Consider the following 19,985-nt stretch of genomic DNA (forward strand, 5'->3'; position numbering starts at 1 on the left):
CAGGCGTCCGAAAACGTAAATTGTAAAAATATATCATCAAAAGAGTCTAGGAAAGGAAAAGAAAGCCGCACTGATAAAACAATAAGCCGCATATATTTTTTAAAGCAGCCTCCCCGCCCGACGTGGGGCTCAAAGTCATGACCTCCAGATCGAGACGCGCTCTCTGAGCCAGACAGGTAGGTGCCCTTGTATTTTGGTTTTGTTTCGTTTACTGGCCTCTCACTACGGCATGATCAGAGACATAACCTTGTCATATTAAAACTAGATCGAAACGACCAAACTGTGTGTTCCCCGCAGGGCTCGGGAGACCCGCAGCTGAAAAACAGGCCTCAAAAGATAATTACTAAAAAATAAAAAGTCTCCCCGACGACGTAGTGCTACGGCAACACGGTATAATTGGCGTGGTGGGCGAAGCTCCCGTTTCATCCGACTTGATGGCCCATCCTGCCCTCCCTGGGCAGGGGCTGGGAGGTGTTGGCAAATGCAAAACGGATTTACTGAAAAAGCAGATTTCCCGTATGTCAGGGCTGAATATAAGGCTTTTCTGAGGCCCAACTTGTGCCCCTCGCTTGGCACTGGTGCCCTCTGCCCTCCTCCGCTCTCTGCCCCCCTCACAGGCCTCCGTCTCCCTCCTTGTCCCGTTGTGCAGACACGTCGGATGCCTTGGTGCTTTTGTGACATTTCCTACTGGACGTTCCAGCCCCAGGAATTCTTGTTTTTCTACAGCCTCGCTGCCCCCCAGGTGAAGGCTTTGTGGGGACGATGCACCTGCTAAGAATAAAGGAGTCAAGGCCCAGCTTTGAATTTTAAACGACTTTAAAAAAAAATAAAAGGCATAGAAGAAACAAACGTTTTCAGAGTCTGGCGTTGAGGAATGCCAAGATCCAGGCACTTGAGGAAGGAAGGGTCTTCTGGGTTTCAAAGGACTCACTTTAAATACCGTAGAACAGTGTTGGTCACCTGGACGACTGGAAGATAGAAAAGGTGCAAAGCAAGGTAGGGTGGAAGTAGAGCGTTGGCTCCCAGAGGAGCTGGGGACGCCTGCTAGGACGCGGAGAAGACCGGAGCGTGTGGCCCAGGGCTCCGGGCCTCCCCTCCTCCTTGTGGAACCGCACCCCTCCTCGGCCCCCCTCACCCCCTCCCCAGCCGAGGATGTCAGAGCAGAATGTCCCAGTGTCCCCATGAGCAGGGGCAGGGGAGCACAAGGGCGAGCTGTGGGGCATCTGGGCACGATGGGCCCGGGGGAGGTGAGTCGCCTCACGGTCCCCGCTGAGAAAGCATCTGGTGTTCGTTGTGCAGCGCGGGGTCGGGAGGGCGGCCGGGACACCCGGTGGTAGGCCTTCGTCTTGCCTGTGAAGTGTCCTTCGGTCCCATCCACGTTCACTCAGTCCCAACACGTTCGTCGGTCTTGTGGGGTCAGGGCTGCCAGGGAAAATACAGACGCCCGGCTATGTTTGAATTTCAGCTTTTCAAAATGATTAAAAGAAAAATTTAGTATAAGTATGTCCCATGCAATATGTGGGATATACTTATACTGAAACTGATCTGTTGTTTATCTGCACTTGAAATCTAGCGGAGCGTCGTGCGTTTTTATTTGCTACTTCGGGCCACTCTGTTTGCAGCTCCTCTCCCTCCGCTGCTGGCATCAGGAGGAGCGGGAAGCTTGAGTAACGGCGTCGGGGCAGAGGCTGCGGCCTGCACCCTGCCTCCCACTCCCACACCCACGGCCTCTCCCCCCGCATCCCTCATCCCTGTGGTCACCCCAGTGTGACCTTCTGGACGATCAGGGCTCGGGGATGGGGGCCCTGGGCCACTGCAGACCTCACCGCACTGGACAAAGGGCCGTGGCCGTGGGGACCCTGCGACCCGGTTTGCTCCTGGTGTCGCCGTCTGTCCCGCGGGGTCTTGGGGGTCCCCTCGCCTCATCCCCATCTCGGGGCGTGACAACGTCTTCAGACCTCTCCGGGGCCCGCAGAGCTGAAGGGACCTGAGGGCTCCCCCTCGGCCCCACCCCTTGGGGATCCCCCCTTGCGATCCTAGTTGCCAACTCCTTCTTTCCTTTTACATCCTTTTCTCTCCCTGCGTTTAGCTCACACGTTTCTCTACTGCTGCGTTCCCTGGTTCGCCAGCCACGCGGTGCTCCCGGCTGAAATTACGCCCATGTGCTGAGTTTCCACTTCTGCTATTGAATGTTTCGGTTCTAGATTCTCCATTTAGTCTTTCTCTTTTTCTAAATTCTCTCATTTTCTGGTAAAACTCCCCAGTGGTACCTATTTGCGTCCTCGGCCTGCATCTGTGGGGCCACATCAGCCGGGCTGCTGGGCGGTCCTAACCTCACGCTCCAGCCCCTGGGGCCCGGGTCTTTCTCCAACGTTGTCACTTAGCCCTGTCGTTCAGGATCCTGCCAACCCCCCTTTGCTGCAGGCAGACGATGCAGGCCTGTCCCCAGCAGGGTGGCCGCTGTGCGCGGGAGGGAGGCCACCTGGGGCCGTGGCGGGGATTGAGGCCTGGGCCCTTAGTCCCCAACCTCCGCCCTGCAGGTTGAGCACCTGGCCTGCTCCCCTGGGCCGCTGCCTCTGGTGGGTCCTCAGCTCGGGCCACTGTCCCCCCACAGAGGGAGCCTGGGAAAAGTGCCCTGGGCCCCCCCCCCGCCCCCCCCAGCTCTCTCTGCCACGGTCAGCAGAGCCTCAGACCCGGGCAGAGGTGGGAGGAGCACGGCCGGGGTGGACGGCGAGCTCCCGGCCCTCGGGGAGCCTCACGCCTCGCTTTGTGTCTCTAGTGCGCCACGGGCCCCGAGCCCCCCGGGGGTTCCCTGCTCCCCCTCCAAGGCTCGGTCTTGACAAAGCCCAGATGTTCAGGTTTATTTATTTATTTTTTGTGCATCACGTCTGCAATGGCCCAGGGCTTCCATGGGAAAGAACACTGCGGAGTATCAGCTTCGCTTACAGGTCCCTCCTGCCCCCCGACCTTGGTCTCTGGCCCCGCTGCCAAGGCCACTCTCCAATGCCTTTAAGGAGATGTTTTCTGTTTTTTTTACGGTTTTTCTACTTATTTGAGGCAGTAGCATTGCTCTTGCATATCCTTACTTTTTTTGTTTGTTTGTTTTTCTATCAGTCGCTGATAGAGTGTGATAAAAATCTCCCACTATAATTATGGATTCTCCAACTTCATATATATATATATATTTAAGATTATTTACTTATTTATTTGACAGAGAGAGAATGAGCACAAGCAGGGGTGAGGGGCAGAGGCAGAGGGAGAAGCAGGTTCCCCACCGAGTGGGAGGCCCGACGTGGGGCTCGATCCCAGGACCCCAGGACCATGACCTGAGCCGAAGGCTGACACTTAACCGACAGAGCCCCCCCGGGCACCCTTTCTTCTTGTAGTTAAATCAATTTTTATTCCCACGTATTTATGCTGTATTATTAAATTCATCATCAGAATCACGCAGGTACCCTGTGTTATTAAATTCATATGATTAGAAAAAATTAATCTTCATGACAAATTATTTTTTATCCTCGTGTAGTTTTGTAAAAAACTCCAGTAATGCATTTTCCCTTGAAGTTTAATTTGTCTGGTATTGGGTGTATCAATTTTCCTCTTGTTGCTGTTTGCACAGTATATGATTTTCCATAGTTTTACTTTAAACTTTTATGTATCCTTATGTTTTGATGTCTCTCTTGTAAAATGCATATAGTTTTTTTTTAAAAAAATGCAATCTGGCCTCTTTATCTTTTCATTAGAGCATTTAGTGTACTTCCTTATATTAACTATAATTCAAGATATATTTGGGGTGAAATTTCCCATCTTACTATTTACTTTTTGTTTATTCTTGTTATGTTACTGTCTTTTCTTGTGTTCATTGATTTAAAAAAAAACAACTATTCCATTTTACCTTGGTAGCTACCTATTAGCTAAGTTTCAGAGACTGAGATGTTTTGAAAGCACATGATTTTCTTGTGAGGATTGATTGATTGATTGATTCATTCATGAGAAACACAGAAAGAGGCAGAGACACAGGCAGAGGGAGAAGCAGGCTCCATGCGGGGAGCCCAATGTGGGACTCGATCCCAGGACCCCAGGGTCACGCCCTGGGTCGAAGGCAGAGGCTCAACCACTGAGCCACCCAGCTGCCCTGATCTGAGGATTTGATGTACTCCCAGGTCAGTGCCATTCCTAGGGTGCAGTCCTTCTGGGTCCCGAACTACAGAAGGGGAATTACTAAGGAGAGGGTTTCCTCTCCTTAGAGAAGGGTTTCCCCTTCTCTTAGTGAGTCCGAAATTCCATCTATATACCTAATACTGATTTCCTCTGATTTTCTAAGTATCTGTTTGGGAGGTGTTCCTTAGTCCTTCATGTTGCTTCGATGTAAGGTCTAAGTGTCAAAATTCTAAAAGGCGTTATACTCCTGTCGTTAAAAACTTGGTCTCTAACGTCAAGGAGATTTGGGTTTAAATAGTGGCTTTACATCTTGATATTCAGATTACCTGGAAAATAACTTGATTTCCTGTGTTCTTTGAAAGTCCAATTACTAAGATGAAACAAGAAAATGCTATAAAGCATTTAGCATAGGGTTAGTCAAAGGGGAATACTCTAGAAACAGTTTCTTGAAAAAAAGAAATTGTGACTCTATGGGAAAATATCCTTAGAATGGAGAGATTTGATGATTACCACCTCCATCAAAAAATCAGACTAACCCTGTCACACAGTAGAACAACCAGACATTATGTACCTTTTAATGTTAGCACTAACCTCATATGAAGAAGCATATTATATTACACTACCTATGTAGTCTAATTGCTAAATATTTTTAACTGAATCAAATCATGAAGAGATGATGAGACATTCTATGTCATTTATAGACATTCTATGGGAACATTTATAGAACATTCTATGGGAAAACCATCCTGAATCCTTAAAAAAACCCAACAAGCCAATATTCACCCAACAAGCCAATATTCTGAAAAACAAAACCAAAGGCGGAGGAAAGCTTCTGGCTAAAAGAGATTAAGAGGACATAAAAAATGACATGTACTTGTAAACTTGTTTGGATCCTGAATTGGAAAAAAAAAATCTATATATTTTTGAGGCCATTAAAAAAATTTAAATAGGGATTGTAAATATTATTTAATCAAATAAAAATTTTAGATGTGATGATATTGCATATAGGATAACGGACTTATTCTTAGGAGACCCATGTTGAATATTTAGGGGTAAAGTATCACCGTGGCTACAACTTAGTTTCCAATGTTTCAGTAAAAATAAATACTAAATAAAACAAATGTGGAAATCTTAACAACTGGTGTATCTGGTGAGGATATACGTAAGAGTTTTTTGTCATATGTTTTTACTTCTCTGTGTGTTTGAATTTTTTCAAAATAAAAAGTTGGAGGAACATTCGTGGCTTTTCATTCAAGTTACTCAATCTCAGGTAAGTTTTTAATTTATTCAATAAAAAATTTATCGAGCACTTACTACGTTACGTGCTTATGGATGCTGGGGTGTGGTGATGAACCAGATAGATCATTCTTTTATTTTCCATCTCCTCATCCATAGAAAAGATGCAGAGCAATGGTATCCCTCGCATAAGCATTATGCTTGGTTCAGAGTAGGCACTCAATAAATGTTGGCTATTATAATTAATCAACTTTGTCCATTGTTGGCCTCATTTCATCTATTTGATGATTTTGGTCTTTCAATTCTACTTAAATGAAAATGTGTGTGTATCCTGTGTATTAATCTTCCCATGATTTTACTACTCATCTTATTTTTGTTAATATTATTAGGATATTTGAAGTTTTGGAGAGAAGATATTATATGAAGTCAAAGCAAAGATCCAATTACAGTGGTTAGGGGTATATTTTTCAAGTTAGGCTTTTATTTACTTGAGCATTCTAAGATCTAAAGTTTATATTCAACAGATTTTATTGATGATTATATCCTGGTCTAAGATTGGGTTATAGACCAGAGGCAACTAAAGATTTCTAGGGACGCCTGGGTGGCTCAGTGGTTGAGCCTCTGCCTTCGGCCCAGGCCGTGACCCTGGGGTCCCAGGATCGAGTCCCACTCAGGCTCCCTGCATGGAGCCTGCTTCTCCCTCTGCCTGTGTCTCTGCTTCTCTGTGTCTCTCATGAATAAATAAATAAAATCTTAAAACAAATAAAATAACGGTTTCTGAATTTAAAAAAATACTAGATCTTGAACTGATTAAATATCAAACCTGGGAACTCCTTCACATTCTATACCAATAATCTTGCCTCTTTAACAAACTGTGTCTATATAACATGTTATTTTATCTGAGTAAAAGCACTCCTTCCCCGCATTCTGCTCCACCCACTCACGTTCTCAGAGGCTAATGGCTTGGTCTGATAAAGGTACAGTTCCCTCTAAGCACGTGCCATAAAATTTATCATTAAGTTCCCAAACTTTCCTTTCTGTGTAGACTGTGCTCAGTTTATAACTTATTATATAAAAATTACTTTAATGCTACAGTACTAAAAAAAACAAACTAAAGACCATTCATATAACTGGTAAAGTAATACTTAAAACTCATTGGGGTGACCCAATAATTAAAAATAAGTGATACTTTTGGGTTATGTTTATTTGCAAGTGTTTATTCAAAAACATAAAACATTTCTATTTTCCTGTTTCTCTCTTACAGCTTTTGAGGAGACTAAAACAATTATTCACATATTTGCACTGATAGTAAGCATCCCATCTATCTTTTGGGCTGTGGACAGTCAGTCTTGTTCACTAATGATACAGCAAATTATTTTTATTATACATTCTGGGTAGGATTAAAATAAATAATATAGAAATAATTTAACAACTCTTCGTGGAATACCTACTATATTCCAGGTTTGCGGAACATAAAAAATAAATAAATGGTCCCTGCCTTCACGAAGCTCACAGTCTAATGGGGGATACAGACAAATAGACAACTTAATATAGTAGACGGCTTTGGGAGTGGTATGGACGGAGGATGATGGGAACCCTAACGAGGGTCACATAATCCAGAGTGGTGCAACCTAGGGACGGTGTCTGGGTCCAGAGGATAAGTTTTACGGAAGAGTTTGCCACAAAGACATTAACAGCGGGTGCGAGGAATTCCTCTAGAAGGGACGGTCAACTAGGCCCAGAGACCTCACTGCCTGGTCTTCAAGGCCCTTTCCAGCATATCCTCCCTGCTTGATCCAACACAGGGAATATGCAGAGGGTGACGTATCTTTCCGATACTGTGTCCATCTGCTAACTGTGGGTTTCCCAGATTCTTATTTTTTGTGCCATAGGTCACAATTTAAGAAGAAAATGTCATACTAAAATGTTTTGTGGAAACTTTTCACTATGGTACTGACTACAGATTCAGAATGAACAATCCGGTATAGTGAGTACTATACCATCTACTTTTAAAAAAAAGAGAGAACATAAGTTAAATCGAAGGTTCCTGGAGAGCTATAAACTTAAACAAATCAGATATATAGGGTTCTCTAAAATATATATTTTTTTCTTTTAAATGTGACCCGGAAGTCCTTTGCCTTGGTTATCTAGGAGTAAGACACTAGATGGTGCTATTAGGCTGTTAGAAAGAAAGCTTTAGCAAGAAAAACTGGCAGTTACAAATACTCTGTCCCTGAGAAAAGTTCCAGGTCTGCAGGCAAGTAATGAGAATCTTAATCTCACAAGGTTTAGCCTTCTGGTCAGGTTAATTTTAAACTAAACCACAAGTATAATACTTTTTAAAATGCTTTCTTTTTTAAACACTTCTTAAGTGTTTTTAAAACACATTTTAAAAAGGCTCAGTGTTTGACAATTCAATCTGATTCCACTGAAATGGACATTTTAAAGTTACTGAAATATAAATGTATTATACTCTGTATATTGAAACACACTGTGAATAATTTCATTTAGGTAGTCTTCCTGGTGCTATCTATCTCTAATTCTGAGCCCGGTTACACCTACTACTGAATGAATCTCTCTGATCAGTTTCTTCAACTGGTTTCCAGAATTTCTGAATTGTGATTCAGTAGAAAATGCCCATCAAACCCTCTTGTGATTAATTACTGCAACATACTGATACAAATACATTTAAAAACACTCTGTCGGTATGGTACTTCTTACACAACATTTCATGATCTTTCCACCTTACAATAAAACCAGAAAAATATTTTTATGAAAGTGCAGAATAAAAACAAAGTTTGACTTTTAAAAAGTTTTCTCCTTAGTTTTCTTTTAAATGTTGAACATAAAAAAGGTAAACCAAAAAAAAAAAAAAGAACCTAAGAGTCATTTTAATTTCAAAGTCTCAAAGTTACAAGATCTGTTTGTGATTTTTCGGCTTATCGTTCCAGTTCTGCTTCTAGAATCTCCCCCCATGTATCTGCATCCATTGGGTACATGATTTTTTCTGGTAAACTAAGAGGAGAACATATGTTGCTGTATCTGCCACTTAGCCATTCGTGTTTCACTTTACTCTTCTGGTAGTTCCTCAGCAGTATTACCTGGAAGGGGTAAATCATCATCGTTAAAGGATGTAGTAGGGGGCTGGTCAGTGAGTTTGTTTAAAATGGGAGAAGCTGACAGGGCTGAAAAGAGGATTACGCATTTACACTGATAAACACAAACTAATAAATCTGTGGTGTGTGCATGTAGGTGGGTGGGTGGGTGGGTACACGTGTGCATATGCAGAGTGAGCCACCCCGTTTGCCGTGACTTTTGGGTAAGGTGGACTAAAGTAGTGAACGGAGGAATATGCCTGAGTTTAGGATGCAAAACATGTAAAAGGATGGATGGGATGGTGTGGCTTGTAGGAAAAGAACAATCATTCAACGTCAACTCCAAAAGCCAACACTCTGATATGAAATCCTACCTCCTCCGTGCAGAAGGTAGAGTGGGCTCACACCTGCCACCACATTGTCAAGAACACTGCAGACTACAGAGACCACACTTACTCTCCAGGAATATCCACTTTCTACATCATCGTCTATCTCTCTTTGGCACACAGCTCTTAGAGTCAAGCAATGAGGTTTCCATAAGGAGTCACTGTCTCTTACTGTGTTATTCCAGCTCCTGCATGTTATCGAAGCCCTGCACAAACTCCGAATGTCCAGCTGACTGAAAATTTTAAAAGTAACTTCTGGAGGCAGCAGTTCCACAAAGTTATTTTGACCCTCTTTTTTTTCCTTCTCAGCATCCGCAGCATTCAATTCTATGCCAGAAACTCTTGAATTATTGTTCCTCTTGGAGTTTTTCTGCATAATGTTTTAGCAAATTATCCTCATATGTAACCTAAAAGGCAAAGTTTAAATATGTTCAGTCTCTTCAGATCAGACTACAGAATGTACCCTGAGCCGGATACTGCCTGGGTATGATTTAAAGAACCTTAACTTTTTTTAGTTTTTCTATCTATAAAATGGGGCCAAGGATGCTCCTCTCTTGGGTGTCCTTCCAAGGATTAACAGGGATTATGTGTAAAGCATCAAGCTTCACAATATGAATTGCACGTGGGAGGTACTCAACACTTGTTACTTCCCTTTTTCTTTTTAAACGTTTTTTAGTTAATGGGTTTGTTTCTTAACATTTGTTTTTCTGCTTCCAAAGAGCATTATCTAAAAAAAGAGAAGTGATTCTTCACAGACCAAAATTGTAGTAGTAGAAATGACTGTTGCGGGAACATATTTGATTCCAAGCATTTGTTGAATCACTTGGTACACACTTGGAAAGTGTGTACTATTCAATGATCTTCAACTCCTAAATACTTGCCTGTGGGAACTGATGCCTTGTCATTAAGTCCTTCATTTACAGTTTGTGACTTAATCATAAACCTGGAGGACTTTTATAGTTTATATGATCATCATTTAGCTACTTGTATCTAATGGGTAGGTGTGTTCACAGCTGACACAACCACTATCTGAAATGGACTAGAGGTTGAAGTCCAGGTTATAATGACAAAGTCTCAAATATTCAATCCAGTTATAAGATTAATGTTTTGGAAATGGCCTCTTGAAGCTATTCTATAGGCATAATTATGAATAAGAACAGTAGTTCTTGAGGCCATGAAGCAACAGTAACTAGCAACCATAAACAATGTTTATAATTCAGCTGCGTGCAGCATATTAATTAAAGACGGAAAGTCCCGTTTCTGCTAATCCACCTAAGGTGCATGGTGTAGGCTTCTAAAATCAGCTGAAAGCACGGAGCTATTTTTGCCTATAAAGACAGCTCATATTACTAAAAATCAGTTTATTCCATATTGCACTTCCTTTTATGATGGGGGGGGGGCATGTGGCAGTGCAGGAGGAGGGGTTTGTTAAATACTTTCTTTTAAAAAAAATATTTTGTTTATTTAAGAAAGAGAGCGCGCGCACAAGTAGGGGGAGTGGCAAAGGGAGGGGGAGAGTCCCTGTGGAGCACGATGAGGGGCTTGACCCCAGGACCCCAGGATCATGACCTGGAGCCACCCAGGTGCCCCTAAATGCTTCTTTTTTTTAACTCCGCTAATGATACCCCCCCCTTCTAGACATGCCACTCACCTATGTTCCCGGACTTGCCAAGGCCACAGATGCTCCCATTCATTCGGCTGTTTGTGATCCAAGTTAGCCACCGTGGTTAGAATTTTACTGTCTCTGTTCAGCAGAGGACTTCCTCTCGAAGTTTTGGGGAAGTCAGGAAGCAAAGCGACAGAAACAAATTCATGAGTCGAGAGCAAGTTTTTTGCCAGTTCACTCACCTCTCTTAACCATCAATACAAACCAAGCCAAAGTACACTTTTGGTGGAGAAATAAGAGTCTACATCTCCCCGGCCGTGCATTTAAACACCTGTCACTTCTCCCAGAATCTCAAGGAGGGTGGGGGGGGATATAAATGCGTCCTCTCCTTACAGTTCTTCTCCAGGAGGCAAACGAATGTCTTTGGAGTTAACAGCTTGGGGCGGGGGGTGGACGCCTCGGGGAGGCTCCTAAACCCCCGCTGGGCATCTCCTTCCAAGAGCAGTTTTCCTGGACGCCTGGGAACCCATCCCTCTTCCGCCTCTTCTGGTGTATGAACCACACCTTGCTGAGGTCTCTCTGCAGGTCAGGAGCTCGCCCCGCCCACCCATCGCCCCGCCCACGCCCCGCCCCTTCCATAGCCCCGCCCACGCCCAGCCCCGCCCCTTCCCTCGCCCCGCCCCGCCCCCCGGCACCTGCCGACGGCGCAGCCGGGGAGGGGTCCGCACTCCGCGCGGCCGCACCGTGCAGGTCGGAAGGGAAGACCCCGCAGCCCCAGTAGCCGCCCCCCGAGGGTCTCCGCCGTCCGCAGCGGCCCGCCTCCGACGAGCACGGGGCGACGACAGCGAGCGCCGGCACCGACTGTCCCCGCAGCTCCCGGCGGTGAGCGGGGCGCCGCGCCACCCAGGCGTCCGCCGTAAGGGAAGACCCTCCTACCTCCAGGGCCGCCTAGGCCCCTCCGGCGAATTACAGCCTCCGGAATTCGAATCCTTCGCCATCGCCTCCCCGGCCCCGCCCCCTGCGGCCCCGCCTCGCTGCCTCGAATTCCGCGCAGGCGTAGAGAGGAGCGCGCGCTGCCTCTTGGGAGTGGTAGTTTTCTTTTTAAACCCGGGCGCCTCCGCTCAGCTCCAGAGGACAGCGCGGCGGACTACAAGGCCCGGCATCCTCCGCGGCGGGTGGGCGGGGAGAGAGCGCTGCGGGGGGCGGAGGCGTGGCGGGGGGGGGGGTGGTTAACCCGGGCTTTTAAAAAGTCGTTTGGAGGCGGAAGTGGCGGCGGGAGGGGCGAGGCGGGGCGCGGCCGAGCGGAGCCCCCCCCCAGCCCCCCCCCCCCGCGTCCCGCCGAGGCCCGCGCGTGTCCATGGAAGGCGGAAACGGCGGCGGGGCGCGTGAGGTCGCGCAGGGGGGCGGTCGCCGGCGCCATGTCCGGGGGCTTCGAGCTGCGGCCGCGCGACGGCGGCCCCCGGGTGGCCCTGGCGCCCGGCGAGACGGTGATCGGCCGCGGGCCGCTGCTGCGAGTAAGTGCGGGGCCGGCCTGGCTTCCTTAGTTCTCATTTTTTGCTTCCCCCCCCCCCCCTTTTTTTTTTTTTTCGCACGGGCCCACGTACGAGGAGGCCTTCAAACGTGTCCAGCGCGAGGCGAGCGCGCGCCCGCCGGCCGCTGGGGGGCGCTCATGGGGCCCAGGGCTGAGCGTGTGCCCGTGTGCTCCGGGACCCACCGACCGTGCAGCCCGACCCTGGGCGGAGGTAGCTGACCCCGACCTCGACCTTCGACCCCCGACCCCGACCCCGACCTCGGCGCTGCTCCCGCCCGCAGGTGGTTCCCTGGCCGCACCGCGGGAGCCTCGCTCTGGGCGAGGATGGTGTTTCCCGGTAGCACCCGCAGGGGATCCCTTGACCTGGGGCCTGGCCCGCCCGCTCCCGCGCCCGCGCCCAGGACCCTGTTGCTCAGGGGCCCGAAGGTCGCAGGGTCGCGCGGGAGGTGAGCGGTGCAGCGGCCGCGGAGGGCCCGGGAGCCGGGCGCCAGGTGCCGCTGGGCTGTGGGTGTTCCCCGCCCCCTGCATGTTTAGGGGCTAGAAACCCCCCTGTGGCGATCGGGATTTCGTAGGTCTCCACGTAAAACGTATCTGTTTTTATTTTATTTTATTTTTTGACATTTCAGGATGTTTTCTTTAGTGTCTATTTGGTACAGCCGATTTGCACGTGGTGGCCCAGTGGGGTCCTGAAAGACGACTGAGACGCGGGTCCCATGTGCACGTGGTGGCCCACGGGGTCCTCAAAGGTGACTGAGACGCGGGTCCCAAGTGCACGTGGTGGCCCAGTGGGGTCCTCAAAGACAACTGAGACGCAGGTCCCATGTGCATGTGGTGGCCCAGTGGGGTCCTCAAAGGTGACTGAGACGCGGGTCCCATGTGCACGTGGTGGCCCAGTGAGGTCCTCAAAGGTGACTGAGACGCAGGTCCCATGTGCACGTGGTGGCCCACGGGGTCCTGAAAGACGACTGAGACGCGGGTCCCATGTGCACGTGGTGGCCCAGTGGGGTCCTGAAAGACGACTGAGACGCAGGTCCCATGTGCACGTGGTGGCCCACGGGGTCCTCAAAGACAACTGAGACGCAGGTCCCATGTGCATGTGGTGGCCCAGTGGGGTCCTCAAAGGTGACTGAGACGCGGGTCCCATGTGCACGTGGTGGCCCAGTGGGGTCCTCAAAGGTGACTGAGACGCAGGTCCCATGTGCACGTGGTGGCCCACGGGGTCCTGAAAGACGACTGAGACGCAGGTCCCATGTGCACGTGGTGGCCCACGGGGTCCTGAAAGACGACTGAGACGCGGGTCCCATGTGCACGTGGTGGCCCACGGGGTCCTCAAAGGTGACTGAGACGCGGGTCCCAAGTGCACGTGGTGGCCCAGTGGGGTCCTCAAAGACAATGAGACGCAGGTCCCATGTGCATGTGGTGGCCCAGTGGGGTCCTCAAAGGTGACTGAGACGCGGGTCCCAAGTGCACATGGTGGCGCAGTGGGGTCCTCAAAGGTGACTGAGACGCAGGTCCCATGTGCACGTGGTGGCCCAGTGAGGTCCTCAAAGGTGACTGAGACGCAGGTCCCATGTGCACGTGGTGGCCCAGTGGGTCCTCAAAGACACTGAGACGCAGGTCCCATGTGCAACGTGGTGGGCCCTAGTGGGGTCCTCAAAGGTGACAGAGACGCCGGGACCCCAAGTGCACGTGAGTGGCCCAGTGGGGTCCTCAAAGACAACTGAGACGCAGGTCCCATGTGACTCGTGGGCAGTGGGGTCCTAAAGGTGTCTGAGACGCGCGTCCCATGTGCTCATGGTTGGCGCAGTTGGGTCCACAAAGGTGACTGAGACGCAGGTCCCATGTGCGTGGTGGCCCACGGGCGGTCCTGAAAGACGACTGAGACGCGGGGCATGTGCACGTGGTGGCCCAGTGGGGTCATGAAAGACGACTGAGACGCAGGTCCAGGTGCACGTAGGTGGCCCACGGGGTCCTCAAAGGTGACTGAGAGGCGGGTTCCCATGTCACGTCGATGGCCCCGTGGGAGTCCTCAAAGGTGAGTGACTGAGACGCGGGGTCCCAGTGCACGTGGTGGACAGTGGGTCCTCAACAGAAGACTGTGTCGCGCGGTCCCATGTGCACGTGGTTGGCCCAGTGGGGTCCTCAAAGACGACTGAGACGCAGGGTCCCATGTGCACGTGGTGGCCCAGTGGGGTCCTCAAAGGTGACTGAGACGCGGTCCCATGTGCACATGGTGGCCCAGTGGGGTCCTCAAAGGTGACTGAGACGCAGGTCCCATGTGCACGTGGTGGCCCAGTGGGGTCCTGAAAGACGACTGAGACGCGGTCCCATGTGCACGTGGTGGCCCAGTGGGGTCCTCAAAGGACGACTGAGACGCGGGTCCCATGTGCACGTGGTGGCCCAGTGGGGTCCTCAAAGGTGACTGAGACGCGGGTCCCATGTGCACGTGGTGGCCCAGTGGGGTCCTCAAAGGTGACTGAGACGCGGGTCCCAAGTGCACGTGGTGGCCCAGTGGGGTCCTCAAAGGTGACTGAGACGCGGGTCCCATGTGCACGTGGTGGCCCAGTGGGTCCTCAAAGGAGACTGAGACGCGGTCCCATGTGCACGTGGTGGCCCAGTGGGGTCCTCAAAGACACTGAGACGCAGGGTCCATGTGCACTGTGTGGCCCACGGGGTCCTCAAAGGTGACTGAGACGCGGGTCCCAAGTGCACGTGGTGGCCCAGTGGGGTCCTCAAAGAGACTGAAGACGCGGGCCCCTGTGCAATGTGGTGGCCCAGTGGGGTCCTCAAAGGTGACTGAGACGCGGGTCCCAAGTGCACGTGGTGGCCCACGTGGGGTCCTCAAAGGTGACTGAGACGCCGGGTCCCATGTGCACGTGGTGGCCAGTGGGGTCCTCAAAGGTGACTGAGACGCAGGTCCAAGTGCACGTGGTGGCCAGTGGGTCCTCAAAGGTGACTGAGACGCAGGTCCCATGTGCACGTGGTGGCCCAGTGGGGTCCTGAAAGACGACTGAGACGCAGGTCCCATGTGCACGTGGTGGCCCACGGGGTCCTCAAAGGTGACTGAGATGCGGGTCCCATGTACACGTGGTGGCCCAGTGGGGTCCTCAAAGGTGACTGAGACGCGGGTCCCAAGTGCACGTGGATGGCCCAGTGGGTCCTCAAAGGAGACTGAGACGCAGGTCCCATGTGCACGTGGTGGCCCAGTGGGTCCTCAAAGGTGACTGAGTCGCGGGTCCCATGTGCACGTGGTGGCCCAGTGGGGTCCTCAAAGGTCGACTGTGACGCGGGTCCCAAGTGCACGTGGTGGCCCAGTGGGGTCCTCAAAGGAGACTGAGACGCGGGTCCCATGTGCACGTGGTGGCCCAGTGGGGTCCTCAAAGGTGACTGAGACGCGGGTCCCAAGTGCACGTGGTGGCGCAGTGGGGTCCTCAAAGGTGACTGAGACGCAGGTCCCATGTGCACGTGGTGGCCCAGTGAGGTCCTCAAAGGTGACTGAGACGCAGGTCCCATGTGCACGTGGTGGCCCACGGGGTCCTCAAAGGTGACTGAGATGCGGGTCCCATGTACACGTGGTGGCCCAGTGGGGTCCTCAAAGGTGACTGAGACGCGGGTCCCAAGTGCACGTGGTGGCCCAGTGGGGTCCTCAAAGACAACTGAGACGCAGGTCCCATGTGCATGTGGTGGCCCAGTGGGGTCCTCAAAGGTGACTGAGACGCGGGTCCCAAGTGCACATGGTGGCGCAGTGGGGTCCTCAAAGGTGACTGAGACGCAGGTCCCATGTGCACGTGGTGGCCCACGGGGTCCTGAAAGACGACTGAGACGCGGGTCCCATGTGCACGTGGTGGCCCAGTGGGGTCCTGAAAGACGACTGAGACGCAGGTCCCATGTGCACGTGGTGGTCCCATGTACACGTGGTGGCCCAGTGGGGTCCTCAAAGGTGACTGAGACGCGGGTCCCAAGTGCACGTGGTGGCCCAGTGGGGTCCTCAAAGACGACTGAGACGCGGGTCCCATGTGCACGTGGTGGCCCAGTGGGGTCCTCAAAGGTGACTGAGACGCGGGTCCCATGTGCACGTGGTGGCCCAGTGGGGTCCTCAAAGACAACTGAGACGCAGGTCCCATGTGCATGTGGTGGCCCAGTGGGGTCCTCAAAGGTGACTGAGACGCGGGTCCCAAGTGCACGTGGTGGCGCAGTGGGGTCCTCAAAGGTGACTGAGACGCAGGTCCCATGTGCACGTGGTGGCCCACGGGGTCCTGAAAGACGACTGAGACGCGGGTCCCATGTGCACATGGTGGCCCAGTGGGGTCCTCAAAGACAACTGAGACGCGGGTCCCATGTGCATGTGGTGGCCCAGTGGGGTCCTCAAAGGTGACTGAGACGCGGGTCCCAAGTGCACGTGGTGGCCCACGGGGTCCTGAAAGACGACTGAGACGCGGGTCCCATGTGCACGTGGTGGCCCAGTGGGGTCCTCAAAGACAACTGAGACGCGGGTCCCATGTGCACGTGTTGGCCCACGGGGTCCTCAAAGGTGACTGAGACGCAGGTCCCATGTGCACGTGGTGGCCCACGGGGTCCTCAAAGGTGACTGAGACGCAGGTCCCATGTGCATGTGGTGGCCCAGTGGGGTCCTCAAAGGTGACTGAGACGCAGGTCCCAAGTGCACGTGGTGGCGCAGTGGGGTCCTGAAAGACGACTGAGACGCGGGTCCCATGTGCATGTGGTGGCCCACGGGGTCCTCAAAGGTGACTGAGACGCGGGTCCCGTGTGCACGTGGTGGCCCAAAGATGACAGAGATGTGGTCCCTGCCCTCCAGGAGTGTTCTCTTGGGCCATGGAGACACACCTGTGTCCGTGAATTAATAGCACGCAGCCATGAGAGTGCACCGTGGTCCCCCGCTAACCTTCAGTGTCTGAACCAAGACATGGGTATTGGCCTTAAGAACCTGCAGGAAAGGAGTGGTGGTTGGGGGTGGCGATGTGGAAGGGAGTCCTGAATCAGTGTGTGTGGGTGTGTGTATGCATGTGAGCTGAGCCCTGAGGAAGTTGAAGCTCACATGCTGCTTATTTATTTATTTCTTTATTTATTTTACTGTACAAGCAATTACTTTAATGTTTGGATGACATTCTGTTACTTTTTTCCAGTTTGTTAACTTATGCAAACATTGGAGAGACCTGCCTGAGCGGTTTGGTTTTTTTTTTTTTCCTCCCTCCCTCCTTCCCCCTTTCTCCATACATATATACATACACATACATATATTTGTATATATATGAAATTTTACAGAGTCTGTGCTTCATCCAGGGAGCTTTTGTCTAGCGACAATTGACTTTTGATTTACTTAACTAATTGTGTCACCAGGACAGGGTGCTGTGGATCTGGTTAAAAGATCCATGGATTGTAGGCCTGTGTTTTATAAACGTGGCAACAGGTTGCAGATCCTTTCATGGTTGGTGGCTTGATCTCCGTGTTACAGGCTTGCTAATGTGAGATGAGCCTCCTTGGTTTCTGTCTTAAAACGGTAAGGAGTAGAAGAAAGCCTGTTGGGTCAGAATTTTGCTTCTCTTTTTCAAATAATCATTCATTCAGTGATGAGATTTTTTTTTCTTGCCAAGTTTAGCAGATAGTAGAAGCGGGTTATGAACAGTGTCCTCAGTGTGTTGAAGGAAAAATGTGAAGAACAAACAAATCAGTTTGTGGTTTTTAAGACATGTTTCTTTCTTTGCAGTGGTTAAAACCCTACATGAGGGGATGCCCGGGTGGCTTAGTCATGATCTCAGGGTCCCGTGACCTCTGCCAGGCTCCACTTGCAGCATCTGCTTCTCCGGCTCCCTCTCCTCCCCCCTCCTCCTGCTCTCATCACGCACATTTGCTCGTGCTCTTCTCTCCCTCTCTCAAATAAATAAATACAAACTTAAAAAAAGAGGGAGAGAAAACAACTCACCATGGGTGTGCAGTTTCAAATAGCAGCAATTCCAGGGAGGCTTTTTTTTTGTGGTATGAGAGAGCAAAGATTTAGTTAAGGTAGGGAAACACAGGAAGTGCATTGTAGATTATGCATGACGTGGTGATAGTTATTAATAGGTGATTAGTAATGATTTTTGGACTCCCTTAACGAGTCATGTTTTTTTGGAGACAAGCTTCACAAGCCTTCATGGGCATACAAGCATAAAGGTTTATAATTCCAGTGTGTAAAATGGGCTTGGTGGTGAAACAATTTGGTAAGAATGTCTTTATGTCTTTACCGTGCCAGGAAAATACTTAGAGATAACAGAGCACAGTGAAATTTAATTTCCTTGAGCTATTTGCTTCAGTGGAAGTCATCAGTGGACCCAGGGTCTTGGTTTACTTTACTCGGTTGTAATTCTATTTTATGATCTACACTAATTAAAGGTTTTGTAGCAGAATGAATCTCTATGGAATTATCTGGGGTGCAGACAGCCAATCCCAAAGGTTACATATTGGATAAATTTATTTACATGATGTTATTGAAATGATTAAAAAAGACAAAAGATGGAGAACAGATTAGTGGTTGCCAGGAGTTTAAAGAAGGGAGGGAGAAAGGGAAGGGAGCAGGAGGGAATTGATATGGTTATGATACAGCAGCATGAGGGATTTTTGTGGTGATGGAAATGTTTTCTATCTTGACTGTTTCAGTATCTGATTGTGATACTGTCTTCTGGTGTTGCAAGACGTTACCACCGAGGAAAACTGGGGATATGGCACAAGAGATTTTTCTGTATTGTATCTTCCAATTATATGTGAACTTACAATTATCTTAAATAAAAAATTTAATTTTAAAAAAGGTTTTTCAGTACAGCGTCTCAAGCAACAGAGTACCTTTAGGCGAAATTATTTGGTTTATGTTGTTTTTTTTTTTTAATTAAAGCTGATTATACTCTTTTTAAAAAGCTGCTTATACTCTTAAATGAAAACTACTGAAAAAAAAAAACTACTGTTTTTGGTTTCACATTTTCCTTTTTCTGTTTTGATAGAGATTATATGACACATTTCTTTCTTATCTTTTTCCTCCAAAGAAATAAGACAACATAGCTATCTAGTCAGTCTTCCCAACAGCAGGTGTAATGGAATCTATTTAAAAGAGAAGAGGCCCTCGGTTGTGGATGGGGATGGTCAAGGACTCTAGTACAGACTCTTTCCTGGCGTCAGTTCACCCCTTGCAAGAATGCTGTTAAGTGTCCTACAAAGTCTACACAAAGTAGCCGGTAACTACTGTGGCCGGGCAGCTCTGTATGGTTTCTGCTTGTTGCAGCAGCTCCCTGGCTATTCTAGAATGCTAGTCCTACCTGTCCATTGGGATGTGCCCAGTGCCTCTAGCTACTGGGTATCCCTCCCCCTCTTAATTACCAAGCCTAGTACAGTGCCTGGCACAGGGGAGGCCCTCAAAGCACATGACCTCTTCCTTTTCTGCGTCTCTGCTTTTCATTCTTCCAACCGTGAAAAACAGCCTACTTGTAACTGAGGTGTGAAGAGGATGTAGGACTTGGAAGTGAATTTAAGCACAGTAAAGAAGCAGTGCTACAGCCGCTACAGCTCGCAGGGCAGCGTTCATGATGGATCGTCGTTAGCGTTTTTCCTCTTTTGTTGACTATTAATTGAGTACATTCAGAAAATAGTTGAATATATACCAGTCAGAGTGGAGGGATGAAGACACGCAAGTCATTACTCTCAAGAAACTTGGAGTTTCCTGGGTGTGAGAGACAGAAAAGTGGGAAACTAACCAGTAGTCGCCGCCTCAAATGGGGACTGGGAAGGGGTCCGTAATGCGGTGCCTACTGCTCACCCCCATGCCCACCTGGTAACAGGGTCCTGTTGTTATTTTCAGGATTAGTCAGAAATCTGGATATTTATTTATTTATTTATTTATTTATTTATTTATTTATTTATTTAAGACTTTATTTATTTATCCATGAGAGACACAGAGACACGGGCAGAGGGAGAAGCAGGCTCCC

The 19,985-nt window shown here is 49.6% G+C and overlaps 2 protein-coding genes across 4 annotated transcripts in view; one reads left to right on the forward strand and one right to left on the reverse strand.

The window, feature by feature from the left end:
* Positions 1–6,593: 6,593 nt before the first annotated feature.
* Positions 6,594–11,492, reverse strand: FBXO48 (F-box protein 48). Of its 2 annotated transcripts, none has more exons than XM_041755369.1 (4): positions 11,421–11,492; positions 10,530–10,643; positions 8,949–9,285; positions 6,594–8,498 (listed from the first exon to the last, which is right to left on the reverse strand). In XM_041755369.1, the coding sequence occupies exons 3-4, from the start codon at positions 9,252–9,254 to the stop codon at positions 8,337–8,339; spliced, it is 468 nt and encodes a 155-aa protein (XP_041611303.1). In that variant the 5' UTR covers positions 9,255–9,285; positions 10,530–10,643; positions 11,421–11,492; the 3' UTR covers positions 6,594–8,336. The 2 variants fall into 2 exon arrangements, with proteins under 2 accessions (XP_041611303.1, XP_041611302.1); XM_041755368.1 differs by lacking the exon at positions 11,421–11,492 and adding an exon at positions 10,878–11,117 and having other exon boundaries at positions 10,530–10,641.
* Positions 11,493–11,870: 378 nt separating this feature from the next.
* Positions 11,871–19,985, forward strand: part of APLF (aprataxin and PNKP like factor) — a 71,047-nt gene continuing 62,932 nt past the window's right edge. For both annotated transcript variants that reach the window (XM_041755366.1, XM_041755367.1), the window contains exon 1: positions 11,871–11,998. In XM_041755366.1, the coding sequence (XP_041611300.1) occupies positions 11,903–11,998 (96 nt within the window). In that variant the 5' untranslated portion in view covers positions 11,871–11,902. The remainder of the gene's footprint in view (positions 11,999–19,985) is intronic.

The sequence above is a fragment of the Vulpes lagopus genome, chromosome 5, assembly GCF_018345385.1.
Source record: "Vulpes lagopus strain Blue_001 chromosome 5, ASM1834538v1, whole genome shotgun sequence".
NCBI classification, from domain to species: Eukaryota; Metazoa; Chordata; class Mammalia; order Carnivora; family Canidae; genus Vulpes; species Vulpes lagopus.

What these genes read in the sequence shown, in the direction of transcription:
- FBXO48 (XM_041755369.1), bottom strand. Translation starts at nt 9,254, where the DNA reads ATGCAGAAAAACTCCAAGAGGAACAATAATTCAAGAGTTTCTGGCATA. An exon ending in AAAGTGGATATTCCTGGAGA is followed by an intron (nt 8,499 to 8,948) that starts GTAAGTGTGGTC and finishes TACCCCTTCCAG; the next exon opens with GTAATACTGCTGAGGAACTA.